This window comes from Macaca mulatta, chromosome 3 (assembly GCF_049350105.2).
Source record: "Macaca mulatta isolate MMU2019108-1 chromosome 3, T2T-MMU8v2.0, whole genome shotgun sequence".
Lineage (NCBI taxonomy): Eukaryota > Metazoa > Chordata > Mammalia > Primates > Cercopithecidae > Macaca > Macaca mulatta.
In genome coordinates this window covers 183802118-183826282 of record NC_133408.1, presented here as the reverse complement: position 1 = coordinate 183826282, position 24165 = coordinate 183802118, and the positions used below count along the sequence as shown (strand labels likewise).

At 37.3% G+C, this 24165-nt stretch overlaps 2 protein-coding genes across 8 annotated transcripts in view; both read right to left on the bottom strand.

Annotated features, from left to right (window-relative positions):
* Positions 1-24165, bottom strand: part of LOC708012 (olfactory receptor 2F1-like) — a 98009-nt gene that overhangs the window by 56852 nt on the left and 16992 nt on the right. The window lies entirely within an intron of this gene.
* LOC100428924 (olfactory receptor 2F2-like) lies at positions 6053-7438 on the bottom strand. Its single transcript, XM_015135176.3, is given in 2 exon segments — positions 6053-7046; positions 7049-7438. Coding segments are annotated over 2 exon segments (951 nt in total). The 5' UTR covers positions 7434-7438; the 3' UTR covers positions 6053-6480.

The following is a 24165-nucleotide window of genomic DNA, read 5'->3' as shown; positions in this document are numbered from 1 at the left end:
CTAAATGGATATCCTAAGGATATTTCTGAAATGATTATATTAATAAAAATCTTTATGTGTTCTTCAGTAGGCTAATTGCTGAAATAAGCAATTCTAAAATAACCATCAGTTAGCACAAAAAACCTTTCTCATTTACACAAAATTTTTACGTAGGTGATACTGGTGAAGTGGTTCTTTTGGGTAACTCTCGTCCTATCAGTGACTCCGGACCCACACCTTGTCCACCAGGGACTCTTCTACTGCCTGGGCCCACCCTGTTCTAGAGTCCCAAGATTGAGATGATTTCAGAGCAAGACAATAAGCACCAGAGGCTGGCGATCAGGAGGTTTCAACCAGCCAGGTCTGGAGGTGGCATATTTTCTGTGTATTCATGCTCTAGTGGTTAGAACTTGGTCCTGTGGCCATAGCTGCCCTCAGAAATAGGCTCATATTTAGTTTAATTCTGTATCAAGGAGAAGAAAAAAATAAGTCCAATTAGCAACTAGCCAGTCCCTGCCACAGAATTAGACACTGATCAGATCAGGTCACAACTGAAGTCACGGGTTTATTTCAGACCTCTACAACAAGCCCCTTAGAAGAAAGCCCTGGATAGTAAGAAGCCTAGGATACAGGCTAATGAATACGCATTTGGAAACATTTAGCCTGATAATTTAATTCTCTGCATAACCTTAGCTTTGGAAAAATTATACCCTTGCATACACCTATGATTTCTCACTATTAAGATTTGACTGATATTCATTCTGCCACTTATAAAATTCTTCCCTCCTAAATCTCCTTATATGAAATTATCTAACCAGTTCTTCTATACACATCTATGCTTTCTTGATCACTAGAGCAGAAGGGCATTCCCTTCTTAAAAGTTTTTGGCTGTATCTTTATTCATTTCACAACTCAGAAGACAAGGACCCAGAGGCAGACACTATGCATACAGCATGGCAGCCCAGCCATGCAGGCCCCAGACCAGTCCATCTCTCAGGAAAGTCTGTGGAAGCCAACCTACTTCCCTCCACAGGGAGGGATAAGGCCTGGGGAGTGTCTGTTCCATCTTGACACCACACACTTCACACTTCTTAACTCCCTGTCTGCAGGAGCCCAACCAGGGTCATCTTATGAGGACTCAGCAGAAGCACATGGTCTTAAGCCTCAACAGACCAGACCACAGAATCTGATCCAGATTGGAGATCCAGTTCCCTTCCAACTTGGTTTGCTCTTGATCCAAGAAACAAGTAGTGCAAAGAATAGGTTGAAATATAGGCAGGGGACAGGTTGTATTTCATAGAAGCTCATCATAAGTCAATAATCCTTGAAGCTCATCATAAGTCAATAATCCTTGAAGATAATTATGAATAATCTTCAATAAGCCTTGAAGAGTGAGTCATTCATGTCAGTATCTTCAACATTACACCATACTCAGCATAACTTTTCTAAATAGTGAGCTAGGTCATCAAGGCCTAATGTCTGGGTAATCAGACTTGAAATTTTTGCTATAATGATAATGATGCAATTTCCCCTTTTATCTGCACCTGTGCTTCAAAACTCAGTGATCTCCATATTTTCCATTTGGGATTTACCATGAGCTGACCCGGCTATGCTCACCCAGCCTGCTGAGCTCAGCCCTGCAGGCCTAAGATCACCGTCACACCCTTAGTTCAGATTCCTCTAGTGTCTAAATGGTATTAATGGAGCAGCCCACGAGATTGACTCCTTGCTTCCAATCTTTTATTCCTCTATCTCATTTGCCAGTGATATTTCAGAAATGTAAAATTTATCAAGCCATTCTTCTGCTTTAAAATCATTACTGACATCTGGTGGGTGCGGTGGCTCACATCTGTAATCCCAGCACTTTGGGAGGCTGATGTGGGTAGATCATGAGGTCAGGAGATCAAGACCATCCTGGGTAACATGGTGAAACCCCATCTCTACTAAAAATACAAAAAATTAGCCGGGTGTGGTGGCGGGCGCCTGTAGTCCCAGCTACTTGGAAGGCTGAGGCAGGAGAATGGTGTGAACCCAGGAGGTGGAGCTTGCAGTGAGCGGAGATCACACCACTGTAATCTAGCCTGGGTGACAGAGTGAAACTCTGTCAAAAACAAAAAAACAAAAAAATCATTACTGACTTCCCATTGCTATTAAGATATCGTTGAAAGATAATGTGGCATTCAGTGCCCACCATGAATCAATGCATACCCACTTCATCCTCACTACTTCCTCACTCTTCTCTGCCCTACAAGCACAGCTTCCAGGTATTTCTGGATACTCAACTCTCACCCTCTGCACTTTGGCTCAGGTTTTTCCTTTGCTCTAATTCCTTGTCATCTGGATAACTTGCTCTCACTTTCCTGGTCTCAATCTAGATCTTTTCTGTTGTTTTGTTTTAACAGGAAGATTTCTGTGACACCCCTGATGGGCTTACCCTATCTGTAATATTTACAACATTACTTTATAATTGCTTCATTGTCCATCACCCCTGCTATGCAACCCAGAATTGTATCATATTCACCACAGAATCTCCAGAACTATTCATTGTCACTGACACGTACTAGACACTCTATTGATAATGCTTAAGTTAACAGCAATAGAAGTTTTAGTTTGCTGCCATTGACATCTTTGGGGATGCTTGCCTACCTTGCAAAATTTAAGACAGAATAGTAATTAAGGTAAAACTGATATTTCAAAAGGGCTTTGGATTATATGAACCTTCTTAAATACCTGAGGTTCTGTGACAACATGGTTACCAGTGGAAGAACAGAAAATTAACTTACTGAAAGAAGAAACAGGACTTAGATTACTTCAAGGAAGTGAGATGATCAGTTACTATCATATTTTTTCTCCTCTTTCCCCTTCTTTACCTTATATATTTGTTTCTTCTTCTTTTGTATTATTTAGAAATTTTAGCAGCAGTGAGGCCCACTCTCGAGCTCAGATAACTAGGTTTAGAAAGTTGACCAGTGCTCTGTTGTATGTGTGAGAAGGAATAAGAAATATCCTTAATATGGAAACTTGAAAGTAACATTTGCACAGGTGAGGCATCTATCCTGACTCCCCAAAATTCATGCTAAAATTGTCTTCTTTTCACTGGTATTGGCTAAAGAGTGTCATTTCTTAGATTAACTATGTCTTTGATGTTTTATAAATTATCTCATAATTTATTGCTTATTTTGTTTTTTTTTTGTTTTTTTTAAAATTTATTTATTATTATTATACTTTAAGTTGTAGGGTACATGTGCATAACGTGCAGGTTTGTTACATATGTATACTTGTGCCATGTTGCTGTGCTGCACCCATCAACTCGTCATTTACATCAGGTATAACTCCCAATGCAATCCCTCCCCCCTCCCCCCTCCCCATGATAGGCCCCGGTGTGTGATGTTCCCCTTCCTGAGTCCAAGTGATCTCATTGTTCAGTTCCCACCTATGAGTGAGAACATGTGGTGTTTGGTTTTCTGTTCTTGTGATAGTTTGCTAAGAATGATGGATTCCAGCTGCATCCAAGTCCCTACAAAGGACTCAAACTCATCCTTTTTTATGGCTGCATAGTATTCCATGGTGTATATGTGCCACATTTTCTTAATCCAGTCTGTCACTGATGGACATTTGGGTTGATTCCAAGTCTTTGCTATTGTGAATAGTGCTGCAATAAACATACGTGTGCATATGTCTTTATAGCAGCATAATTTATAATCCTTTGGGTATATACCCAGTAATGGGATGGCTGGGTCATATGGTACATCTAGTTCTAGATCCTTGAGGAATTGCCATACTGTTTTCCATAATGGTTGAACTAGTTTACAATCCCACCAACAGTGTAAAAGTGTTCCTATTTCTCCACATCCTCTCCAGCACCTGTTGTTTCCTGACTTTTTAATGATCGCCATTCTAACTGGTGTGAGATGGTATCTCATTGTGGTTTTGATTTGCATTTCTCTGATGACCAGTGATGATGAGCATTTTTTCATGTGTCTGTTGGCTGTATGAATGTCTTCTTTTGAGAAATGTCTGTTCATATCCTTTGCCCACTTTTTGATGGGGTTGTTTGTTTTTTTCTTGTAAATTTGTTTGAGTTCTTTGTAGGTTCTGGATATTAGCCCTTTGTCAGATGAGTAGATTGCAAAAATTTTCTCCCATTCTGTAGGTTGCCTGTTCACTCTGATGGTAGTGTCTTTTGCTGTGCAGAAGCTCTTTAGTTTAATGAGATCCCATTTGTCAATTTTGGCTTTTGCTGCCGTTGCTTTTGGTGTTTTAGACATGAAATCTTTGCCCATGCCTATGTCCTGAATGGTACTACCTAGGTTTTCCTCTAGGATTTTTATGGTATTAGGTCTAACATTTAAGTCTCTAATCCATCTTGAATTAATTTTCATATAAGGAGTAAGGAAAGGATCCAGTTTCAGCTTTCTACTTATGGCTAGCCAATTTTCCCAGCACCATTTATTAAATAGGGAATCCTTTCCCCATTTCTTGTTTCTCTCAGGTTTGTCAAAGATCAAATGGCTGTAGATGTGTGGTATTATTTCTGAGGACTCTGTTCTGTTCCATTGGTCTATATCTCTGTTTTGGTACCAGTACCATGCTGTTTTGGTTACTGTAGCCTTGTAGTATAGTTTGAAGTCAGGTAGCGTGATGCCTCCAGCTTTGTTCTTTTGACTTAGGATTGTCTTGGAGATGCGGGCTCTTTTTTGGTTCCATATGAACGTTAAAGCAGTTTTTTCCAATTCTGTGAAGAAACTCGTTGGTAGCTTGATGGGGATGGCATTGAATCTATAAATTACCTTGGGCAGTATGGCCATTTTCACGATATTGATTCTTCCTATCCATGAGCATGGTATGTTCTTCCATTTGTTTGTGTCCTCTTTGATTTCACTGAGCAGTGGTTTGTAGTTTTCCTTGAAGAGGTCCTTTACATCCCTTGTAAGTTGGATTCCTAGGTATTTGATTCTCTTTGAAGCAATTGTGAATGGAAGTTCATTCCTGATTTGGCTCTCTGTTTGTCTGTTACTGGTGTATAAGAATGCTTGTGATTTTTGCACATTAATTTTGTATCCTGAGACTTTGCTGAAGTTGCTTATCAGCTTAAGGAGATTTTGGGCTGAGACAATGGGGTTTTCTAAATATACAATCATGTCATCTGCAAACAGGGACAATTTGACTTCTTCTTTTCCTAACTGAATACCCTTGATTTCTTTCTCTTGCCTGATTGCCCTAGCCAGAACTTCCAACACTATGTTGAATAGGAGTGGTGAGAGAGGGCATCCCTGTCTTGTGCCAGTTTTCAAAGGGAATTTTTCCAGTTTTTGCCCATTCAGTATGATATTGGCTGTGGGTTTGTCATAAATAGCTCTATTATTTTGAGGTACGTTCCATCAATACCGAATTTATTGAGCGTTTTTAGCATGAAGGGCTGTTGAATTTTGTCAAAAGCCTTTTCTGCATCAATTGAGATAATCATGTGGTTCTTGTCTTTGGTTCTGTTTATATGCTGGATTATGTTTATTGATTTGTGAATGTTGAACCAGCCTTGCATCCCAGGGATGAAGCCCACTTGATCATGGTGGATAAGCTTTTTGATGTGTTGCTGAATCCGGTTTGCCAGTATTTTATTGAGGATTTTTGCATCGATGTTCATCAGGGATATTGGTCTAAAATTCTCTTTTTTTAATTTATTGCTTATTTTGTTTCTAAACATTCAAAAATAGAGTTTGTGAATTTTCCTGAGATTGGACAATTTTAATATGTTAAACAATACCTCTTATGTGTAAAATTCCTCTCAAACTGAGTACTGTGAAGTAGTGCCTGAAACTTTTATTTTCCTTGGCTAATAATAGTCTTCATTACAAACAACCATTTTTTAACCCTATCAGGGCAAAACAAGAACTTTAGTTGATATTTCTTCACTGAATTACCTCCAGCACTTACAGAAAAACATTTTGTTCACATTTAGAAAGTCCTGCACAAAATCATTTTAATAAGCCTTGACAACAATATCCTTCTTGGAATGTTGACTCATAATTACTGTATGTGGCTACATAAACAACCAATTATTTTAAGTGAGTCTTCAAATGTGAAAATGCATTTTGTTTTAAATGCAAACACTACAACCTTTCACAAAATGTCAATAAATAAGAACCACTGTTCCAAGGTAAGATGTATGAATAGGTCTATGATTATAAATAATGTGACAAACCAAAACAGTAAGTAGTATTTTTTTCAGTTTTTATCAGAACATAAGAGTGGAGATTGAGAAATTGTGGAAGGTTCTGTTACAGCAGTAGCTAACTCCACTAATCATACTGCTGGGATATAAAATTATCCCCACATCCCACACCGCATCCAACTCAACCACTCAGCCTCCTACATAACATCCCCAGTACATGTTACATCATCTCCTTCCTGGTTGCCAGAGCAACATAGTTTATCCTTGCCATATCTGAGTTGGGTGGAGAACAATGAGGCAAAGCTTTTCCTCAAAGTGATGTTCACGAGTCAAGTTGCCAGCTTTGATGTTATCCCAGAGAATTTCTCTAATAGTTTATGCCAGGCCCCCTTCACCTCTTTATTCCTTAGACTATAAATCATAGGGTTCAGCAGAGGCATAACAATGGCATAGAAGACAGAGATCAGCTTTTCTTGAAGGACTGAGGGACCAGAGCGGGGCTGGATGTAAGTGAAAATGGTTGTGCCATAGCACAGGGAAACCACTGTAAGATGAGAGGCACACGTGTGAAAGGCTTTCTTTCTTCCTTCTCTGGACTGGATCTTTAGGATGGTGGAGATGATCTGGATGTAGGACAAAAGAACCAGGGAGAAGGGTGTCATCAGAAGAACAATGCTAGACACCATGATGGTGGCCTCATTGGAGGAGGTGTCCACACAAGCCAGTCTGACCACAGCTAGGAGTTCACAGGATAGATGATCAATAAACTTGTTAGTGCACATGGGCAGCTGAAAGGTGATAGCAGTCTGCACAAGAGAGTTGATGGAGCCACTGACCCAGGATGTGATGGCCAACCTAGCACACAGTGCTCCATGCATGATGGCCGAGTATCGAGGGGGTCACACACAGCCACATAGCGGTCATAGGCCATCACAGCCAGGAGAACAAACTCAATCCCACCCAAAGCCAGGGAGAAAAATAACTGGGCTGCACAGCTCGGGAATGGGATGGATTTATGTTCTGCAAGAAAATGTGCCAGCAGCTGAGGGACTATACTTGTGGCATAGGAGACATCGACAAGCGAGAGGTTGGTGAGAAAGAAATACATGGGAGTGTGGAGTCGGCTGTCCAGTCTGATCAGAAGGACAATGAGACAGTTCCCCAGCACTGTCATGAGGTATGTGACCAAGAACAGGGAAAACAGGGAGACCTGAGTGCACCAGTCACTGGATAAGCCAAGAAGAATAAATTCTCTCACCCACGTCTGGTTATCTATTTCCATTTAAAAATGTGAGGAATATTAATCTGCAGAAAGAGTCAGAAAAAAACAGAAGCTGTTGAATCAAAGAATCACAAGAATAACTTCTTAGGAATGCATACTGTATACGACATTCCAGCCTTGGCCAAATATTTTAGATAATTCACGAGACCAAGATAACAGGCTTGTTTCCAACACACAATGTATTTACTTTGCATTAGAGAGACAGTAGGGCTTTCATAAGGACATGGTATGGACTCACATAAGCCAGTTAAAGCCTGTACATAACGCAGTGCAATTTTTGTAAGCTTTACCTCTTTACTCACTTACCTCAGTATCCAGGGCAGGGAGTTTGTTTTCTGGTGATGTCAGCAAAAACGAAGAATAGAAAGTCCCAGACTCTACCCTTCTCTACAGAACATTCAGCTACAACTATCCCCAGACCAGAGTATCTTTTTTAAAACTCCATTACTTGGACACTAACGTGAGACAACCACAATGGAATGAAAATGGAATTAGAAGGCTAAGAAGCATAGTTTCACTTCAACCCTGCCACCTTGCCCCCTGCCAAAGTTAACACAACACCAGACAAAGAGGGTTTTCCTGGGCCCATGGTTTTTAGTAGAGGAAAAGAAAACTAGAGGCAGTCATTCAGCATCTCTAGTATTCCCAGATGCTTCTCAGAAATCCCACTCTGGGCTTACCTCATGGAGAACACTGGAGGTAACAGCATAGCTAGACTACCTGGTGTCAAGTAGAAACAAAGAAAGGAGGCAGAGGTCGTAGTGACTAGCACACAGATCATGGTGTTACCTTTGTATTCTTGCTAGCTGTGGTGCCCAATCAGAGACACTAGTCAACTTCATCGTTCATTTACAAAGCTAAGCTGGTCATCTTCAGAAGCATGGTAGGAAATGCAACCTAGCTTGAGGCCTTAGATAGCTAGTCCCCATGTCCTGTCTCAGAGCCCACACCAGTGACCTCTGCCAAGACAAGGAGATACACACCTCCACTCATTTCAGAAAGACACATGAGGTAGATCTGCTTGACCCAGGAAGTCAATCCACGGCTCTACTCAGCTAAAAAGCCCCATCAAGGACATCTATATGCCTTTCAGAGAAGCATGAGGGCTAGACCTGCTTGACCTGGGAAGTCAAACTCAATTCAGCCAAAAGTCCATCTTACAGGGAAGAAACCCCACAGGGAAGCTCCACCTTAACAAGCAAGCAACCCTCCACTGTGCTTTTCTAAGGAGTGTAGCCTCTGACCCCCATCATTCTAAGCAGCAACTTCTCCTAACTTTGGAGTTCAGCCTATAGCCCTGACCAACGGCAAATCCCTGAGGGGGTGGCCTGTCCTTCCACACCTGTGGGCATTTCTCGTTAGGTGGAACGAGAGACTTGAGAAAAGAAATGAGGTACAGAGACAAAGTATAGAGAAAGAAAAAGTGGTCCCAGGGGACGGCGCTCAGCATACAGAGGACCCACGCCGGCACCGGTCTCTGAGTTCCCTTAGTATTTATTGATAATTATCTTTACCATCTTAAAGAAAAGGAAGTGGCAGGATAATAGGATCATTGTAGGGAGAAAGTCAGCAGTGAGACATATGAATGAAGATCTCTGTGACATGAATAAGTTTAAGGAAAAGTGCTGTGCCTTGATATGCATTTGTAAACATCTCCATAAACCTTTTTAGTGCATAAAGAGCAGCATTGCGCTAGCAAGTCCCGCCTTTCGCCCAAAGGTGGTTTTCTCCTTTCTCAGTAAACAGGACATAAAATCGGGTTTTATACTGAGATGTTCCATTGCCCAGGGGCGGGCGGGAGACAGATGCTTTTCTTTATCTCAACTGCCAACAACCGCCAAGAGGCCTTCTTTCCTCTTGTACTAGTCCTCCTCAGCACAGACGATTCACGGGTGTCAGGCTGGGGGACGATCAGGTCTTTCCCTTCCCACGAGGCCACATTTCAGACCATCACATGGGGAGAAACCTTGGACAATACCTAGCTTTCCTAGGCAGAGGTCCCTGTGACCTTTGGCAGTGTGCGTATCCTGGGTACTTTAGATTAAGAGAACAGTGATGACTTTTAACCAGCAAGCTGCCTTCAGGCACTTGTTTAACAAAGCACACTCTGCACAGCCCAAAATCCTTTAAACCTTGAGTCACCATAGCACATGTCTCTTGCAAGGACAAGGTTGTGGGCAGGGTCACAGATTAACAGCATCTCAAATACAGAACAAAATGGAGTCTCTTATGTCTGCTTCTTTCTATATAGACACAGTAACAGGCTGATCTTTCTTTCTTTTCCCCACAATCCCAGAAAGCACAATTTTCCAGCCAGGGAATAAATTCTGTGACTAGTCTGACCAGAAGATATTTAAGCACCCAGTCAGTAGCTCTGTGTGATAACAGAGCCCAGTCAGTGGTCTTGCCAGACAGCAGGACCAGTCAATAGCCCCAGCCAATATCAGAGCAAAGGCAGCATCCCAGGCAGGTAGAAAATGCACAGTTAGCTTTGCCTGCCCAGGGTCATTACCAGCTGGTCCTTGAAGAATTACAGGCTACACTAAATAGTATAGGTCTAGCCCTGCCAAAGAACACCTGTAAAGGCCAGAAGGAGGGGGTACCTCTTCAAATGAAAAGATAACAATGCAAGACACAAGGATTACAAAGCACTGGGGAGTTATGACACCTCCAACAGAAACTAATAAAGTGCTAATAATGGACCCTAAAGAAATGGAGATCTATGGAGTGACAAAGAATTCAGAATAATCATTTTAAGTTAAAAAAAGTACAAATAGAAATTAAATAAAATTTGGAAAAACTACACAAACAAGATGAGAAGTTTTACAAATAAGTAGAAACAACAAAAGAGAACCAAATAGAAATCCTAGAGATGAAGAATAAAAAGACTGGACTGAAAAATTCAATTAAAAGTTTCAATGGCAGACTCAAGCAGAAGAAATATCAGTGAGCTGAAAGAGAACATTTGAAATTATCCAGTCAGAGGTGCAAACAGACAAAAGAATGAAAAAGAATGAAGAAAGCCTATAGGAATTACGGGAGACCAATCCTTTATATAATAGGAGTTGCAGAAGAGAAGTAGGAGAAAAAGGGGCAAAAATCATATTTAAAGAAATAATGGCTGAAAAATTCCCTAATCTGGAGACAGAAACCAACATCCAGGTACAAGAAGTTCAGAGATCTCCAACCAAATTCAACCCAAAAAGGAGTTCTGGAAAACACATAATAATCAAACTATCAAAATTCAAAGACAAAAACAAAAAAAAAATGATTCTAAGAGGAGCAAGAGATAAGAAACACATCACATATAAATGAGTTTCAATACAACTCTTAGCAGATTTCTCAGCAGAAATCCTGCCGGCCAGGAAAGGTTGGGATGATATAGTCAAAGTGCTGAAAGCAAAAAACTTGCCAATCAAAAATACTTTACCCAGAAAAATCTGCATTTCAGAAATGAAAAAGAAATAAAAACTTTCACAGACAAACAAAGGCTAAGGGAGCTCATCACCACTAGGCCTGCCTTATAGGAATTATTAAAGAAAGTTATTTAATCTGAAACAAAATGTGGCTAATTAATAACATATAACTTACAAAAATAGAAAATTCAGTAATATAAGTAAAACAGAGCCATACTCAGAATACTCTAGGACTGTAATGATGGTATATAAAGCAATTATATCCCTAGTACAAGTATTAAAAGGCAAAATTACTAATAACAACTACAGCTAAAATAAATTATCAAAATATACACATTAAAAGTAATGGTAAATTCTGGGCCAGGCGCAGTGCCTCACACCTGTAATCCCAACACTTTGGGAGGCCGAGGCAGGCGGATCATTTGAGGTCAGGAGTTTGAGACCAGCCTGGCCAACATGGGGAAACCCTGTCTCGACTAAAAATACAAAAATTAGCTGGGCGTGGTGGCAGGCACCTGTAAATCCAGCTACTTGGAAGGCTGGCACAGGGGGAGAATTGCTTGAACCCGGGAGGCAGAAGTTGCAGTGAACTGAGATCATACCATTGTACTCCAGCCTGGATGACAAGAGAGAAACATGGTATCAAAAAAAAAAAAAAAAAAAAGTAATGGTAAATTTCAGTATCAAAAACATAAAATGTGGCTGGGGGACTAAAAGTGTAAAGTTATTGGATGCAATCAAAGTTAAGCTGTTATCAGCTTGAAATAGTCTGTTTTAACTATAAGATATTTTATGTAAGCCTCTTGGTAACCACAAAGCAAAAATATTTAGTCAAAGCACAAAACAAAAATAGAATTAATTCAAAACATACCACTAAAACCACAAAGGAAGACAGCAAGAGAGTGAGGAAGAAAAAAAAAAAAAACAGAAAACAATTAACAAATGGTTGTAGTAAGTCATACCTATCAATAATTACTTCAAATGAAACTGGACTAAATGGACTAAATTCTCCAATAAAAAAGACATAGAATAGCTGAACAGATTAAAAAAAAAAAAGAAGAAGAAGACTCAACTATATGCTGCCTACAAGAGACTCTGCTTACTTTTAAGGATACACATGTACTGAAAGGGAAGAGATGAGAAAAGATAATCCACACAAACAGAAAACAAAATACAGCAAGATAGCTATACATATATCAGAGAAATAGATTTTAAGTCAAAATTATAAAAACAAAGAAGACTAGTTATGGTGGCTCACGCCTGTAATTCCAGCACTTTGGGAGGCTGAGGCAACTGGATCACCTGAGGTCAGGAGTTCGAGACCAGCCTGGGCAACATGGTGAAACCCCATCTCCACTAAAAATACAAAAATTAGCTGAGTCCAGTGGCATATGCCTGTAATCCCAGCTACTCAGGAGGCTGAGGCAGGAGAATCACTTGAGCCTGGGAGGCAGAGATTGCAGTGAGCCCAGACTGCATCACTGCACTCCAGCCTGGGTGACAGAGCGAGACTCCATCTCAAAAAAAACAAAAACAAAAAACAAACAAAAAAAACAGACAAAGAAAAATATTATATAATGATAAAAGGATCAATTCATCAAGAGGATATAAATATTGTAAATATATATGCACCCAACATTGGAGCACCTAAATAAATAAAAGAACTATTAAAGGATCTGAAGTGAGAGATAGATGGCAACACAATAACAGTAGGGGACTTCAATATGCTATGTTCAACAATGGATGAATCATTTAGACAGAAAATTAATGAGGAAACATTAGACACGAAAAACACATTAGACCAAATAGGCCTAACAAACATATACAGAGCATTCCATCCAACAGCAGCAGAATACACCTTCTTTTCAAATGCATACTGAACATCCTTCCATATAGTACCTAGGCGAGGAAGGATGGTAGGTAAAATGATAAACAATGAAGACAAACATGGTTCAAATCTCAAGGACTACCCTGCATATACCTACTACATCAAACATGATGAAATGTATAAATAAATTACCAGAAAAGATTCAGAAGAGACAGATGCATAGTAACAATGGAAAGACAGGGTATTAGAGAATCTGGATGTGAATCTTGTTTTTTATGACTTACCAGGTGTGTGATTTGGATTATAAACTTAATGTTTTATGTTCAAAATGGGATAATATTACATAACTCACTAGAATATATAAGCTCAAATATACATAACTCATGGAGAAACCTCTTCATAAACTGAGCCTCAGAGTCAAACAAGCCACATCCCTTTCTGCTTCTTGAGACTTGGAACAAGCTACTTAGCCTTGATGTGCTTCATATTTCTTTATCTGTAAAATATAGATAAATATTGGTTAATCGAAAGGTATGTTGGTGAAAGGTATGTTAGGTAGTAGTACTCTGGTAGTACAGATATTGGTGGTAATATGACCTCTACCCTGGGGGAGACAAAGTAACAAACGAGCTTTCCCCTTATATCCCCTCAAGTTCAGACTTTTTGAAAAAGGAAGAAAAACTGTTAATATATTTAAAGTCTTGGAGGTAACTTATACTATTTGAAGTTCCTGGGAACTTTGGGTCTTACTGAGGATTTAGGCTCTTTCAATCTCTGGTAAAAGAGGAAGGGGAGTGGTAAATATATCTTGTTGTTTTTATTTTTCTATTGTTCTGTTTATTCCTACTCACTCTTTTTATTTTTCTAAGAAAGCCTTTGCATAGGGTCTCAGAAAAAAGATGGTAGGAAAATGTCTGCTTAAGCTTTCTAGCATAAAAGGAAAAACGTGTCTGGTAAGCTTTGTTGACTATATAGCAGATCTGCCTCCAAAGTAGATATTTCATTTCAATTAATTTGGCAAACAACTATGAAGTGCCATTTTTACTAGATGCTGAGATTTCAAGGTGAGTATTACATTTCCCTGTCCTCAAAGAGCTGACCTGGCAAGTGGAGTAAAAGACACTGAACAAATTGTTATCACAAAATTTGTTCCTCTGCTGCACTATGACAGCTGCCTGGAGAACATGCAAGCCCATGACTCATATGCTCTTCTCACCCACTCTGCATATCTCTCTACTACAGCCTTTGTCTCACTATGACTGAATGACAGCATCACATCCTAGAAAAAGCAAGAGCCTCACAGCCAAATAATCCACATCCCTTTCTGCTTCTTGAGACCTGGAACAAACTACTTAGCATTTATGCACTTCATATTTCTTTATCTGTAAAATATGGATAAATATTGGTTAATTGAAAGATATGTTGGTGAAACCTAATGCATTGAAGTTCTAAAGTTGCTACACTAATGACTGAACCACTTTATTGCTCATCATTTAGTGATGATAATTGGTTGGCCTTTCATTTCATGTCCTTGATAACTTTCAGTAGCATATTCTTTCATTTATTCCCCCTCTAGCATCCTCTGGTTTTATTGCTCTTGATGGACTCCCACTTGCTCATTATAAAAACTATACAGACTCTTTTGGGGAGAAGACCTTTTGCTACATAATTATTATTTTAATTCTCTCTTTTCTTTCACATCCAGCGTTCCCAAATGATTGATATCCACTTGTTGGGTTTATTTCCTCATAACATTCATTCTTTAGGCCCTGAAAATCTAATTTCCATCTTCACTAATCTATAGAAACTGCACTCTTAAAGGTCACTTGTAGTTCCTAAAAATCATATCCAGAGACCTTCCTTCTACCTTCATTGTTTGTCTTTTAACCTATTTAACTATGTGTTTCTTAAAACTCTCAACTCTGTGAAACTCTTCCGTCCTGATTTTATTCCAAACTTATTTTTTTTCTGTATTCCTGGATAATTATTTCAAATTTTTCTTATTCCATTGCTGTAAGTATTTTCTAAGTTTCTGTGCTCAGAACTTGCTTTCTCCTTTCTATAGCTTTTTCTTGAAGGGCTTAACTGTAATAATCATTATCAACTCTATATGGCCCAATCTCAATTCTACATTTATCTCCTATACTTCTCTCCAAAGGTTCAGTTGCCTCCTTCAACAGCTTAATGAATGTATTCTAAATATTTCACCGTAGGCTCAACTTGTAGAGTCAGGTCTCTACAACCACCTGACTCCCATATTTCTATCAACGGAACTAAATGTATCACGTTTAATTTTTCTCTTTCTCGCCCCTGCATGGAATACATCAGCTTCTTGTATTCTTGTATTACATACCTCCCATCTCTCCTTAGTTTTCATTCACACTGCTAATGCCTTAACACATGCCCCATCACTCTCCATCTGATGAAATACAACAACCTCTTTATGAATCTCCCTGATTTGCCCTGTGCCAACTCCAAACCACCTTACACTGTACTCCAAACTGATTATCCTAAAATATATTCATACCTAAATTATAACCATGCACAAACATATCTTATGATGTCTGACTACAGGATTAAGTATATTCCGGACAGAAGAGTGTCCAAATTCTTGATAGTAAGTTCTACCCTATCTTTTATTTTATTAGTTGTAGCATTTACTACCATGTATGTGTTTAGAGCAAAGTATTTTACTAAAATGTCCCCCTAATGCTAAATACCATTCACAAGTATGTCAGCTAATTATTTTTAATCCATGAAAGACTATATTTAGCATTGCCTTCATTTTAAAATAATTTAACTTTAAAATAACTGATATCCAAATATTCCTGGTTTTTAGCCATAGAGTCCCTTCTTAGATTCATGGTAGATAAAGAAAAATAGAAATAGTGTCAGCATTTAAAAAGATAAATGGAGGAGGAAATGTGTTAGATGATTTTGACACACCCACAGTTAACACCATCTCCTCATTATCTTGGACTCAGTTTTCAGCTAAATAGAGACGGATTCCTAATCTGTCTTCAGAATGAAGAATGAAATAATTGCTAGATAGTGTTTTGCATATCCAAACACTTGGTGTCAGAAGTCTAAAGCTTGGTCTACTCAACTTCAGTGTTTCAGGGGATCTGAAACTATTCCAAAGCCTGTTTCTCATTGAAAATCAACATCAGTGAAAGATAATATCAAAAAAGATAGATTTTTGAGAACGTTTGATCCATTTTTCTCTGTACAAAGCATTCTGGTTTGGTTACCTGGCTTTTCACACATCTGAGTCCAATTATCTAGACCCAGTTTCTCAAATATGTGTATCTCCAACATTCACCTTTGGTAGCATAGTTTATTATGGTCTTGTTGTGTAAATTTTCACCTTTATATTTCTCATCCCCCTAGTCTTATTATAGGGCTAAGGACGCAGCTTTTGTTCAAAAGCCAGTTTTGAACATCAGCACAGGTAAGAGTCAGTTCTGTTGAGATTTTCCTCCTCTACAAGCCTGTTTTTGTGCTCTTTTCTCAGTACTCATCCCAACTCCAGCTGTTTTATCTTTTTGAAAGCACCTCATTTTCCTTTAATAATCAATAAAATCCAATTTGACATCTGCTGAGTCCTATTATCCTCATACTGGACACACCTCAAACCATACCTCTCTCTCTGTTTTGAGATTTATCTATTCAAAAATAAAGAATGTGCTCTGTCTGTTCAGAACATAGTATTGAAAAATGACATGCCTCTGAGGTTCATGTTCTTAGACATGACAACCAAGGAAAAAAGACTTCATCATGCCTGCTTTATGAATTCTGGTGGATATAGAGTAATTTTTGTGGTCAGAACAAATAGAACACAATAAGCGATATAAGAAAGTTGCCATTAAAATATTCTGCTACAAATTATCTCCTTGTTGTCATCAATAATGACTGAAATTCCAATATTAGTAATTTATTATTTTATATTGAAATTTTCTTCCTTGTGAATTTTTAGATGGAATTATTCTAAATGGAATTTTAAAAATATGAATTACCTGGCCTTATTGTGATCCTTTAAAATAAGTCATGCAAGAGCAGAAAACTGAGACCCTTACAAATGGGTAGAGATGAGGAATGACATTTAAATTGTAGGAAAAATTAGACACGAGGTATAGATAGCAAAGACCAACTCCTCATTGTTAAGATATTACTTTTGTTTGCCCTAGTTAAAAGTACCATCATATACTGTCTGTTATTAACTTTTATTAATAGTTAAACAGTGAACAGAGCCACGATGTCTTCTATGACAGACGATAAAAGCAAAAAACAAATATTTAGATTCCTAATTTATAAAATGTTTTATATAACAATACAGATAATTTAAAAGTTCAATTGTAGTCAGTTATGGTTTTTTGTGTAAATGGAGAGAATCTAATTATTTAGCATTGAACATATTTGACCTTCTGTTTTGGGGTTCTAAATAATCTTGGCTGGGACAAGTGAAAGCCTAAATACAGAAACAGAGCAAAAAAAGGCAAATGTTTCTTTCTACTAGTCAAAACAACTCAAAGTCATACCTTTATTTTTATTTATTTATTTATTTATTTATTTATTTATTTATTTATTTATTTTTTGAGACAGAGTCTCGCTCTGCCGCTGGGGCTGGAGTGCAGTGGCCGGATCTCAGCTCACTGCAAGCTCTGCCTCTCGGGTTTACGCCATTCTCCTGCCTCAGCCTCCCGAGTAGCTGGGACTACAGGCGCCCACCACCTCGCCCGGCTAGTTTTTTGTATTTTTAGTAGAGACGGGGTTTCACTGTGTTAGCCAGGATGGTCTCGATCTCCTGACCTCGTGATCCGCCCGTCTCAGCCTCCCAAAGTGCTGGGATTACAGGCTTGAGCCACCGCGCCCCGCCAGTCATACCTTTATAAAGTTGAACTGTCAAGAAAAATGGCACCTTCATTTAGAGAAAGATTTCTCTGACTGGTGTTTGAAGAGTTGGTTGATGTAAATACAGTGCGCGTCCACCATGAGCAGGAATATTTGCACTATCCTAATGTTTGGAAACAAAGAACCCCAGGACCCTCTGGATGATGAATATCTCAAAGATAGGTTTGACATCCTGAAAGAACAATTTTTTTTCCTCTTTGGGATCTTGTTATCTTCTTTCAGTCTGGTTTGATTATCTGACTTTTCACATACCAGAGTCCAATTATTTAGATCCAGCTTCTAAAATAGGTGCAACCTTGATGTTCACTTTTGATAGCATAGTTTACTATGGTCTTATTGCGTAAATGTTCACCTTCTTTATATCTCTTGCCACCTGTAGTTAAGAATAAGGCATTCTTTTGCAGTATAAAGTATAATTCTTTCCATTAGCAAGTCTTCATAGTGCAATCCCTACAGCCAATTCTAGGAAGAATAGGGCATTCTTTTGCAGTATAAAGTATAATTCTTTCCATTAGCAAGTCTTCATAGTGCAATCCCTACAGCCAATTCTAGGAAAACCAACCCTAGAATAAGATTTAGGAGACCTAAATTCTAGCTCTAGTTCACTCTCTGAGTGCCAAAGTTCTTTGAATAAGCTATTAATCAACTTACATTTCCATTTATCTGTTATTAAAAGGAAAATCATAATTTTGTGTAGATGAAACCCTTAGGGAAATAATTGAAATAGGAAGCTTTAAAGCAATTGGCAATTTATCTTACTTGGAAATGTACTATACTAATATTCCTACCACCTACTAATCAATATCAATACCTAAATAAAAATTTTATACTTCTGGGATTCTCTAAGTATTATTCTCTCTCTAGGTCAGTACTAAATATCGAAATTGAGAAGTCTGTTGAAAATAAAATGTACCCAAGTCTCAAGCTTCTGCAAAGCAGTTATTTTACATTTGCTATAATACTTAGGATAAGACGATTTTTACCAGCCATGTCCCATACTCCTAATCCAAAGTCCCTAAGAAGTCAAATTATTTCTATTTCATTCCCTTCTAAACCTACAATCCCACATTCTGTGGAAGACTCTCTAAGATTAATCAGTGCCTGACAAAATAGGCATGTCTACTTCATTCTAGGTTTAAGTTGGCTTCTAAAGATTGCCTTCCTCCAACAAAGTGACAGACCATGTAGATTAGATATCCCAAACTCCTTGGGCTCCTGAACTCACAAATCACTGAAGATTAATTGTGATTATGAGAAACACTGCTGGGAGGAAGTTGACAAGAGTTCCAAAAACAGCCAGAACACAGGCCTGACTAACGAAGCTTGGCAGCGGCTCCATTGACAATGTAAGTGGACGGATTCACCTTAGGAGCCTTAGAATGTTAATTGTTGTCACCACTCCCATTTCTCAAGGGCAGGACCTCGCTTCTGCCCTTCTTCTCCCAGTGGAAAGCTGTTCTCCTCCATTCCTCTCTCCCGTAACACCTTTACTGAAGTCTTAGGTCATTCCAAAAAGTCAGAGGAAGCTAGTACATTTCTTATGGTACAATTTAAAGTCCAATTATCGTAGCATCACATAGACATATTGAAAACTGCAAATCTGAGTAAAGTTGGTAAAAGGAAGTATTACTGGCTATTGCAAAAATAAAATAAAAAAGAATCAAGATCATCCAAAATCCTTAATTTTGTGAAAGTATGACATTTCTACAGCTCTTCAAATTTTATTGTCACTTAACCTTTGTATTTTCAGATCATTGTGGATTCATGCATTATTTTATGAAATAACACAGAAGTATTCCTTGTGCCCTTTGTCCAGTTTTCATCGATGGTAGCATCTTGCAAAGCTATACTAAAATATCATAACCAGGATATTGGCATCGATATGTTAAAGACACAGAACATTTCCATCACCACAAGAAAACCTAATGCTGATATGTTTTCATAGCCATACCCAACCCAATTCTGTCCTGCCCCATCCTCTCCATAACTCTGGTAGTCACTATCTGTTCTCCATATCTATAATTTTGGCATTTCAAGAATGATCTATAAGTGAAATCATGCAGTAAATCCCTTTTGTGATTGGCTTTTTTCACTCAGCATAATTTTATGAAGATTCATTTAGGTTTTCATGTATGTCAATACTTCATTTCTTTTTATTGCTAAGAAATATTCTGTTGTAGGTACCTTTTATTTAACCATACTCACGTTGAAGGACATCTGGGTTATTTCTGGTTTCAGGCAATAATTAATAAAGCTGCCACAAATGTTCATGTACAGGTTTTTGTGTAAGCATTGTGTTCATTTCACTGGGATAAATGCTCAGGGATACAATTGCTGGTAGTTGCTTGATTAGGTCTTGGGGTTTTTTGCTTGTTGTTTTAGGAAACTGCCAAACCATTTTCCAGAATGACCGCACTGTTTTATATTTCCGCCAGGAATGGATGAATGATCCAGTTTTTCTTCATCCTCATCAACACTTGCTATTGTCAGCCATTTTTACTCTAGTCATTCTGATGGTTTTTCTTTTAATTTTACTAACAGTTAATAATGTTGAAAATCATATGTGCTTATTTGCCTTCTGTATATCTTACTCAGTAAAATACCTCTACATGTCTTTTGTCCAAGTTCTATCTGGATTGTTTGCTTTTCTACTGTTGGATATTGGGAGTTTTTATGTACTCTAGAAAGCAGTACTTTGTTGGACATTGGGTTTGTAAATATTTTCTCCCAGTCTATAATTTAACTTTTTGTCTTCTTAATAGATTCTTTCTCATAGAGGAAGTTTTTAACTCTTGAAGTCCAATTTATCATTTTTCATTTTATGGATCTTGCATTTTGTCTCAAGTCTAAGAATTCTGCCCATTCTACATCTCAAAGTGTTTTTCTTATTTTTTTTTTTTGAAAAAAAAATGTGTAGTTTTGCATTTTACATTTAAGTATATGACCCATTTGGGTTAACTTTTTTATAAGTTGTAAGGTCAATGGAGTTGCTTTTATTTATTTATCTAGTTATTTTTGGCCTATGGATGGCCAATTTCTCCAGCATCATTTGTCAAAAAGGCTATCTTTCCTCCACTGAATTGCTTTTGCACCTTTGTCAAAGGTCAGTAGATTGTTTTTGTGTGGGTTTATTCCTGCTTTTCTATGGTGCTCCAGTTATCTATGTGTCTATTCCTTTGCATTCCAATATTGACTTGATCACTGTAAATCTATAATAAATATTAAAATTGCATAGACTGCTTCCTCTCACTTTATTTTCCTTTTGCAAAGTTGTTATTAACTCTTCTACATTCTTTGTCATTGCTATTTTGTATAAATTGTAAAATACTCTTGTCTATATTTACAAAAAGAAATCCTGCTGAAATTTTGTGTTTTCTTTTTTTATTTTGTTTTGTTATTTTTTGTTCTTACTGAAACTTTGATATGTTAAACACATATATTGATTTGTAGAGAACTAAAAGTTTTACTCTTTTGAGTTTTCTAATTTGTGAACATAGTATTTCTTTCTAGTTACTTAAATCCTTACTAAAACTTTATTTCATTAAGATTATGTAGCTTTCTACATGTTTCTGTAATTCCTGTACATAATTTGTTGGATTTCTACCTAATTATTTTGTTTCTGAGCTCTTATAAAGGGTATTATACTTTGAATTCCAGTGTCGACTTTCTCACTACTAGCATGTAGAAATACAAGATTGCAGTATATTTATCTTGTATCCTCTAACTTTGCTTAACTCATTAATTCTAGAAACTTTTTAGAGATTTCTTAGGATTTTCTGTGTACACAATTATGTTTCTATCTGCAAATACAGACAGTTTTATTTCATATTTTCAAATCTATACATTTTTATTTTCTTTCTTATTTTATTACATGGATAGAATGTTTAGCACTATGTTGAATTGAGAGAAGATATCATCATCTTCTTCCTGATCTTGGGAAAGAACACTCATTTACCACTGAGTAGAGCATTAGCTGTAGACATTTTGTTGACACTTTCATCAAGCTAAGAAGTTCCCTCCTATTCCCATTATTCTGAGGGATTTTTTAATCAGAAATATGTATTGAACTTTGTCAAATGCTTTTTCTGCAAGAATTGATATAATCGTGTAATTTTTCTTTTCTAGACTGTTAATATGGTGAATTACATTGATTTATTTTCAAACATTGCGTGTCTTACATTCCTGAAATAAATCTTGCCTTGATCATGCTGTATAACTTTTTATACATTTATTAATTTTATTTGCAAGTATTTTGTTAAGAATTTTTGCATCTATATTCTAGAAAGATATTGCTTTGGAGAATATTACTAGCTTCATAAATAAAATTGGAAGCTTTCCTCTACTATTTCTGGCCAACACTGGATAGAATTAATATTACTTCTTCTGTAAACATTGGTAGAAATTTCTGCTAAGATCACATGAGCCTGTGGAGTTCTTCAGGAAAGTTATTATTGTTTTTTAATTACTACATCATCTGAAATCAGATGAGATCAGGCATATTTGGGGAAGTAAAGACACTATAAAGCAACTATACAATCAAGTCTACAAAACAACTAGCTAACAATATGATGACAGGATCAAAATCTCACATAGCAATGCTAACTTTGAAAGTAAGCCATCTAAACATTCCACTTAAAAGCATAGAGAAAACTGGATAAAAAGATAAGACCCAACTATCTGTTGTCTTTAAGAGATCCATCACACATGTAACAACACGGATAAGCTCAAAGTAAAAGGGTGAGGAAAGATCTATCACGCAATCAGAAAACAGAATAGAACAGGGATCACTAGTCTTATATCAGATAAAATAGATTTTATATAAACTATAGTCAAAATGGGCAAAGAATAATATTATATAATGATAATGGATTCAATACAACAAGAAGACAACTATTATATAGAAATACATACATATATTATATATTCTAAATCTATCTATACATATGCATATATATATGCACCCAACTTTGGAAGCACCCACCTTCATAAACGACTTTCTCTAGACTGATGAAAAGAGTTATAAATAACTGGGGTCTACTTGAGGGTAGGAGGAGGGAGAGGAGCAGAAAAGATAACTATTAGGTACTAGGCTTAATAGCTGAGTGATGAAATAATATTTACAACAAACTCTCCTGACACATGTTTACCTAACAGACCTTCACATGTACCCTCAAACCTAAAATAAAAGTTACCAAAAAAACAGACTTAGACAGCCACAGAATAACAGACTTCAACATCTGATTGACAACATTAGACAGATCATTAAGGCAGAAAACTAACAAAGAAATTCTGGACTTAAACTCAACACTTGACCAAATGGCCTAACAGACATCTACCAAATATTCCACCCAACAACCACATTCTTCTCGTCTGCACATAGTATACACTCTAATATCAACAACATGTTGGCTGTGAAGCAAGTCTCTATAAATTAAAAAAAAAAAAAAGGAAATCATACTAAGCACACTGTAAGACTACAGGGCAATAAAAACAGAAATTACCACCTAAAAGACATCTCAAAACCACACATTCCTTGGAAGTTAAACAACTTGCTTCTGAATGACTTTTGGATAAACAACAAAATTAAAGATAAAACAAAAATTATTTGAAATAAATGAAAATAGAGACACAAGATACTAAAATCAGAGCAGAATTGAATGAAATCGAGACACCAAAATCCATACAAAGATTGATAAAACCAAAAGTTTGTCCTTTGAGAGAATGATATTGATAAACCACTAGCTAGATTAACAAAGAAAAAAACAGAGAAGATCCAAATAAACACAACCAGGAATAACAAGGATGACATTATAACTAATCCCACAGAAATACAAAAGACTATCAGAGAGTATAATGAACACCTCTAAGCACACAAATTAGAAAATCTAGAGAAAATAGATGCGTCCCTGGAAGCACACAATCTCTCAGATTGAACCAGAAAGAAACTGAAAACCTGAACAGACCAATAATGAGTTCGGAAATCAGTAATAAAAAAATCTACCAACAACAATAGAAGCAGCCCTGGACCAGATGAATTCACGACCATAATCTACCAGATGTACAAAGAAGAACTGATACCAATCTTATTGAAACTATTTCAAACCATTGAGGACGAACAACTTCTTCCTAATTCATTCTATGAAGCCAGCATTATCCTGATACCAAACTCTAGTAGAGACACAATGAAAAGAAAAACTTCAGGCCAATATCCCTGATGAACATAGATATAAACATCCTCAACAAAATACTAGCAAACTGAATCCAGCAGCCTATCAAAAAGTTAATTCACCATGATCAAGTAGGCTTTATTCCTGGTATGCAAGATTGGTTCAATATATTCAAATCAATAAATATGTAATTCACCATATAAACAAAATAAAAACAAAAATCATATGATCATCTCAATAGATGCAGAAAAAGCCTTCAATAAAATTAAACATCCCTTCATGATAAAAACTTGCAACAAACTAGGCATCAAAAGAACATACCTGAAAATAGTAAGAGCCATCTATGGCAAACCAGCACCCAAAGTTATACTAAGTGGGCAAACGCTGGAAGCAATGCCCTTGATAACTGG